At 37.8% G+C, this 7,912-nt stretch overlaps 1 protein-coding gene across 1 annotated transcript; it reads right to left on the bottom strand.

Annotated features, from left to right (window-relative positions):
- Positions 1–4,431: 4,431 nt before the first annotated feature.
- Positions 4,432–6,081, bottom strand: LOC138896901 (allene oxide synthase 3-like). Its single transcript, XM_070182503.1, has one exon. It carries the CDS (start codon positions 5,988–5,990, stop codon positions 4,563–4,565), a length of 1,428 nt encoding a protein of 475 aa, XP_070038604.1. The 5' UTR covers positions 5,991–6,081; the 3' UTR covers positions 4,432–4,562.
- Positions 6,082–7,912: the final 1,831 nt, after the last annotated feature.

Raw genomic sequence — 7,912 nt, 5'->3', positions numbered from 1 at the left:
GTTTTCGGGGTCGAGAAAAGGCTAGGAAGGGAAAGAGTAAGGTAGATAATAATACTCCCTCTTTTTCACCCTCTTCAGAGATGCCTATGTCTTATCCTCCATCACACGGCTATACTGAGCTGCCACGACATCACGAGGCCTACACCGTCATCTAGACACCAGGTCTTCCATCACAGGACCATAGGACTATACGTCCGACATATAGTCCAGTTGTCTCACAACCACGTGCATCGCAGCCATCTGCATCACAGCCACATGGATCGCATCCGTATATATCACAGCCACATAGATCGCATCCATCCATATCACAGCTACTCGGGTCACAACCATTAGTATCACAATCACATGGGTCGCATCCAGCTATGTCGCAGTCACAGGGATCGTAGCCATCTTCATCATCGACTCGATCTATTTCAGTCCTTCGCCTGCGAGACAGTAGCTCTGAGCCCCCTACACCGTCTACACATGCCTCTAATACACATGCTGAGGATGATGATCCAGAGGTAGTGCATTATGATCGCTATGGCAGGATCATCATAGTCCCTGAGGGTGACGAGTAAGAGTTATTTGTTATTTTTGCATCTATTGTTGTGTAATGTTTTTACTAATATATTCATGTGTTTTACTGTTAAATTGCAAGTTCAAGCCGGGTAAGTAGACTACGAAGATAATCACCAATGCCATCAAAAAGATTTATGATGGCCCTTATGCGCTTGGATTGATTTTCCATTCTCGCTAAAAGAGCAAATTTTCAATCAGTTTAAGGTATAAATATTTTTTTAAGCAGTTTAATAATTTATATTTATGATGTTTTCATCTAATATTTAACTTTTGAAATGCAGAGCAAGTGTGTATGGGAAGACCGCTATAGCGTGAAAGTGGCTGCAAATTTTCATCATAAAGCCCACAAGAGATTGACGGATAATTTCTCGGATGCTAGAAAGAAGAACAAAAGGCCTAGCTGGTGTCTTCGCATTTATGGAATGATTTGTTAAGACAATGGCTTACCACATATTTCTTAGAGAGGAGCGAAATAGGAAAGAAAGCTCACTCATCCGAAAATGGAGGCTCCTTGCACACTGGGGGACCTATCAGCCTTGGGACAATAAAAAGAAGATTGGTAATTGCTTAAATTATTTTATTTTTCTAAGTATATTAATTCTATTTATTAACTAAATTAATTTATTTTTAGGAAAAGAAGTATGGGCGTCCAATGAGCCATGATGAGTTATTTAAGGAGACGCATATTGTAAAGAAGAAAAAAGGAGGGGATGGAGATAGGTGGGTCGAGGACCGGGCAGAGACTGCATATGTAAGCTTTCAATTTTCTTTAAGTGTTATAATTTACTTTTATATGAATTTTTAAATACTAATTTAATAGGGTCACTACCAAAGTAGCGTGGAGGAGTTCATTTGTGGTCAGCCATCTGGTGAATCGGGCGAGCCAAGCCAACCTTCGGACGAGGATGCTGAAAGAATATGGTTGGAGGCTGTTGGCGGTCCAAAATGGGGGAAGGTATGCGGGTTTCCTACGAAAAATTTCATCGTTATAGGTGTGGAATGCAAGGAATAGGGACTTCCTCGCAAGGCGAGGAACTTAATAGGGAGAGCCTCTCGGCTTTGCGGGAGACAGTGACACAACTTACATCCGAGGTAAAAGCGGCCACGGAAAGAGAAAGACTTAGAGATGCTCAATTCCTTGGTATGCAAGTTTAGATTAGAACTCTCCTATCTATTGGAACTTTTCCGTTGCCCCAGTCTCGTGAGTCGTCGCCAGAGGCTCGACCTCCACGTGATCGTTCCTACCGTCCTCCTCGTGATCGTTCTTCCCGTCCTCCACAAGACCGTTCTCTATATCGTCTTGTAGATGAAAGTTCATTAGACGGTGATGATAATATTGTAGAAAATACCCCTTGACCAATACTTCGATATAATTTGAACTAGACTAATAGAACTAGTTTTGAATTAGATTGAACAATTTTTAACTTGTTGTAATTAGTTTTTGCTTGGTTTGGGATTGTGATGTTCAATGAACTTTAATTTGTTAGTTTTAAAGTATTAGTTGGATGTTTGGTTGTTGTCGTTGTTATTGTTGTTGTTAGATATTTTGTTGGATTTGTGGTGAATTAGGGATTTTATGAGGTGAATTGGTGATTATTAGATGTGAATTGGGGGTATTGGTATGTTATTTTTATTTGGCAGGTGGTGTAGCTACCAAAACAGGCATTTTATGCCAAAATTAAACCCAGAAAACTAACCAACTTTGGTCGGTAAATAATAAAAAAAAAATTAAATTGTACATTACCGACCAATGTTGGTCGGTTAATGTACAATGAATTTTCAGAATTCAACATTACCGACCAATTTTGATTGGTTTTCTGCCTGCACTGTTCAGTTTACAGACCATCGTTGGTCGGAGTTTTTAAATTTTAATTATTGAAAAAAAATATATTTTACATTATATTTTCAATCAGTTTAAGGTATAAATATTTTTTTAAGCAGTTTAATAATTTATATTTATGATGTTTCCATCTAATATTTAACTTTTGAAATGCAGCGCAAGTGTGTATGGAAAGATCGCTATAGCGTGAAAGTGGCTGCAAATTTTCATCATAAAGCCCACAAGAGATTGGCGGATAATTTCTCGGATGCTAGAAAGAAGAACAAGAGGCCTAGCTGGTGTCTTCGCATTTATGGAATGATTTGTTAAGGCAATGGCTTACCACATATTTCTTAGAGAGGAGCGAAATAGGAAAGAAAGCTCACTCATCCGAAAATGGAGGCTCCTTGCACACTGGGGGACCTATCAGCCTTGGGACAATAAAAAGAAGATTGGTAATTGCTTAAATTATTTTATTTTTCTAAGTATATTAATTCTATTTATTAACTAAATTAATTTATTTTTAGGAAAAGAAGTATGGGCGTCCAATGAGCCATGATGAGCTATTTAAGGAGACACATATTGTAAAGAAGAAAAAAGGGGGGGTGGAGATAGGTGGGTCGAGGATCGGGCAGAGACTGCATATGTAAGCTTTCAATTTTCTTTAAGTGTTATAATTTACTTTTATATGAATTTTTAAATACTAATTTAATTTAAAATAATATAGGGTCACTACCAAAGTAGCGTGGAGGAGTTCATTCGTAGTCATCCATCTGGTGAATCGGGCGAGCCAAGCCAACCTTCAGATGAGGATGCTGAAAGAATATGAGTGGAGGCTGTTGGCGGTCCAAAATGGAGGAAGGTATGCGGGTTTCCTACGAAATATTTTATCGTTATAGGTGTGGAATGCAAGGAATAGGGACTTCCTAGCAAGGCGGGGAACTTAATAGGGAGAGCCTCTCGGCTATGCGGGAGACAGTGACACAACTTACATCCGAGGTAAAAACGGCCAATGAAAGAGAAAGACTTAGAGATGCTCAATTCCTTGGTATGCAAGTTTAGATCAGAACTCTCCTATCTACTGGAACTTTTCCGTTGCCCCAGTCTCGTGAGTCTTCGCCAGAGGCTCGACCTCCACGTGATCGTTCCTACCGTCCTCCTCGTGATCGTTCCTACCGTCCTCCTCGTGATCGTTCTTCCCGTCCTCCACAAGACCGTTCTCTATATCGTCTTGTAGATGAAAGTTCATTAGACGGTGATGATAATATTGTAGAAAATACCCCTTGACCAATACTTCGATATAATTTGAACTAGACTAATAGAACTAGTTTTGAATTAGATTGAACAATTTTTAACTTGTTGTAATTAGTTTTTGCTTGGTTTGGGATTGTGATGTTCAATTGAACTTTAATTTGTTAGTTTTAGAGTATTAATTGGATGTTTGGTTGTTGTCGTTGTTATTATTGTTGTTAGATATTTTGTTGGATTTGTGGTGAATTAGGGATTTTATGAGGTGAATTGGTGATTATTAGATGTGAATTGGGGGTATTGGTATGTTATTTTTATTTGGCAGGTGGTGTAGCTACCAAAACAGGCGTTTTATGCCAAAATTAAACCCAGAAAACTAACCAACTTTGGTTGGTAAATAATAAAAAAAAAAATTAAATTGTACATTACCGACCAATGTTGGTCGGTTAATGTACAATGAATTCCCAGAATTCAACATTACCGACCAATTTTGATTGGTTTTCTGCCTGCACTGTTCAGTTTACAGACCATCGTTGGTCGGAGTTTTTAAATTTTAATTATTGAAAAAAAATATATTTTACATTACCGACCAATGTCGGTCAGCTTTTTAAAATTTTAATAATTTATAAAAAAAATATATTTTCCAGTACCGACCATAATATGAATATGAGTTTTCTCCTTTACCTTCGTGTTCAAATAGTTGTACTTGTACTATGTGATTGGTAGCAACTTTATGCCAAAAAAAATTAAGCATCCATGAATTCAAAATTCTGGATCCGCCACTCTTGTTAAAGTAAATATGCTTAATTATAACATTAAAACATATTAATAAATCGATTTAACATGAAGTCACAACAACTGATCGTCTTGCTTACAGACCCTCGTGTTTGGATAAGAATATTCCATATATATACAACATAAAGCAAAAGATAATTTATGATGTCGCCTTGGTTACTGACTTGAAAGTCACCTTGGAACCAAGCAGCAACTTTCCAAATTCGATCTCAAAAGTATCATAACGCAGGAAAAACTCTACCAACATTAACCTTCCCAAGAGCACCACCAGGTCCTTACCGGGACATTGTTTATCATCCACTGTTGAATCATCTGACTCCTTACCATTTGACCAGTACACATACTTTATCAATTCCTCTCTATCTCCCACAAATCTATCTGCAATAAACTCCTCAGGGTTCTCAAATATCTTAGGGTCCTTTGTGGCCAATGGCTGATACCCAAATATTATTTCATCTTTCTTGATCAAGAATGATGAATCATGGCTATGGATGATGACATCTTCTCTGGCCTTTGCAGTTTGAAACGGAACTGGGGGGTCTATTCTTAGTGTCTCATACACCACAGACTTGGTCAAACTCATCCTATTCAACGCTGAAAAGGTGACCCCACCTTCTTCGTTAACAGCGGTTCTGATTTCATGGGTGAGACGACGGTGTAAACTCTCTCCTGCTGCTCCAACCCACCTGATCAAAGCTGGGAAGAAAACTTTCATGCCACCATAAGAATTGAACCCTGCTAAAAAAATAAAGTTATGGCATGCTTCATCTCTTTTCAGTCCAAGCTTCTCAGCTTCATCTAGAATAGACCCCATGGACTTGTAAAAGACATCAAATATTTTTTTATAATCAGATTTTATAGGGAAAAACGGTAGAGGGAAAGTGTGCAAAACCAAATCTTCTATGAAGTTGGGTACATGTTTGAGGCCTAGAGAAATCAATGGAGCTAACTGAAAGAACACCCATTTGTTTAGAAAGGTGGGGCCATCAGAGGCCAGACTTGTTTCAGAAGGACTTTTCTCACAAAACAAACGAAAGAGGAAGTCAAATGCCATGTCATCACTGAGGGTATTGAAGTAAGCTTCTCCTTTATCTGACAATTCATGTTCAAGATGGGTAAATAGCTCAGAGATTGAGCTAAGAAACAAGGGTATGAATCTGTTGTGCAGGTTTGCTAGTGTGGACAAGAAAAGTCCTTTTAGTGTGGCATGTTTGGGCTCACAAGTGTCAAGAAAAGGACACAAACGGTAACCGCCAGTGAAATCAGTGGAGGGCATGAATGTGCCATCAAAGTAGTTCGTCTTATCGACTTTAGAATTGTTGAAAAGAATGGGGAAACTAACAGCGTCCACAAGGACAATGACTTTAGATTTGGGAGCGTTGAAAGGACCAGGAGGCACGTTGGCTCTATAGACAGTGGATTGGTAACTTTGCATGCGAGACCTGAAGAAGCCATCAGTGCCTTGATTGTAATGGAAGTCAAATCGATCCTTAATTGCCCCAAAAAAGGGCAAGCCATAATCACCTGGGATATCTCGTAAAGGAAGCTTTGAGTCACTGGAAGACATTCTTAATTCTTATGCTATATTTGAATATATCGTGCATTGATTGATCTTATATTCTCTTAAGTTATTTATAGAGTGTCGCTTGAAGTGGTCCTTCCGTTGTTTCTCATGTCCAAAAGTAAGCAGTCAAGTTCTACTTTGTATTACGTGCTGCTGTTAAAGATTATGCTAAACCGTGTGGACAATATAGAATTTGACATTTGAGACACTAATTAAATAATAATTAGGTTACGTGAGAACAACTAATAATTTGACATTTGAGATACTAAACAATTGAGGTAGTTTCTTGGATGATAACTCAATTTATGAAAATAATCAACCAAAGTCACTTTTTGTTTTTGGATAATAAAGTGATCCAATTATTGTTGATTTAGAAAATAAAAGTTAACATACTATGTCATGTTAAAAATATATTTTCTAATGATAAAATCCATTTAACTCATGTTTTTTATATCCATTTAAATCATCCGATTAAAAAAGGATCTATGATGTTTGGCATATTTCGATATGTGTTGATGTGACTTTACCCATGTTTTAACCGCTTCTTGATGTTATTTGATCTTTAAAATGCCCAACATGGTTTAATTATTGGTTTTATGACTAATTGAGTTGTGTGTGGTGAATTAGGGTATGTGGAGTGCAAAAATATGAAGAAAAGGTGCTCTAGGTAGAGGAAGAAAGATTGGATGCGTCGCATCCAATCTAGAAAAAAAATCAGATTTCGCGCACCCTTAGCAGTGAAGTCAGCCCATAGCATCCGCACCTGGGAAAAGCTGAGATGGAGGAACTAGAGGTGGATGCGTCGCATCCACCCTCGCATGCAAAGCTGAGAAATAGAGGACAAGGTGGATGCGTCGCATCCACCTTCGCAGGAAAAATTGAAATGGAGGACGAGGTGGATGCGTCGCATCCAACTTAGCATCAATCCCTGAAGCCGATTTGGACTAGGAATAGGAGAGCTTTGGCCCACGACTTTTGTACGCAATATATAAGCCAAAAACGCCTCCTTTAGGTCAGGGAACATATTGGAGAAGAGGAAAAAGACACAACAAAGTTCAAAAACCACAGAATTCGTCTTGAGTTCCTATTCTCTCTTTGTTTTATTGATTCTTATGCACTCTTGTAAATCTTTGATGATTGCCTGAATATGAGTGGCTAAGAACCCTATTGTTCTAGGGTCATGGGTATGCACGAATGTTGATGTTTGAAGTGTAAATTGACGAAAGTTGATTTTATCATATTGGGTTGTTTATTTAATTCTGTTTTTAATTATTTTGCTGAGTAGCTAACAGTGAAATACTATCTACGAATCTAGAGTTGAACTCGAAAGTGGGAACTCTAGATTGCATATAGAATTAAAGAGAGCAAGTTCTTAAACCCGGGCATAGGGGAAAGGATTCGCAATTGGGATAGACATATACCTAATTGCCTTGCTCGGTTGCAATACAGAAATTGTACATGCGTTCTTGTTAAGTTTAATTCCATAGACATATAGGTATTAAGTTAGCTTGAATAGGCTAGTAAGTGCTCAACAGACTCTTATGAGTAATATCAACCCTGTGAACCAATAATCCAGATAAATCAATTAGTTATTTTAAGCTAAAAATGCAACATGATTGTTAAATAACCCGTGACCCTAGAATATTATCTCCCATTGATTGTTATTTAAAACTATTTAAGTGTTGCGTTGATTTCTGGTATTCCATTACTTGATAGTCTTTAGGTAGTAAATTAGACAATTATCTATTTTATAAGAAATCGCTTGAATCGATAAGCTATTTGAGTTTGAATTAGTCAAAAGTTAATCATAAGTTCTCGTGGGAACGATACTCTATTCACTACTCTATTACTTGACGACCACGTATACTTGCGTGAGTGTGTTTGGTCCCAACAAGTTTTTGTTGGAACAACTAATAATTTGACAT

Source organism: Nicotiana tomentosiformis, chromosome 8 (assembly GCF_000390325.3).
Source record: "Nicotiana tomentosiformis chromosome 8, ASM39032v3, whole genome shotgun sequence".
Lineage (NCBI taxonomy): Eukaryota > Viridiplantae > Streptophyta > Magnoliopsida > Solanales > Solanaceae > Nicotiana > Nicotiana tomentosiformis.
The sequence above is the reverse complement of the archived record's forward strand: the minus strand, read 5'-3'. Positions and strand labels throughout refer to the sequence as shown.

Coding starts and splice junctions, on each gene's coding strand:
- LOC138896901 (XM_070182503.1), bottom strand. CDS start 5,990: ATGTCTTCCAGTGACTCAAAGCTTCCTTTACGAGATATCCCAGGTGAT.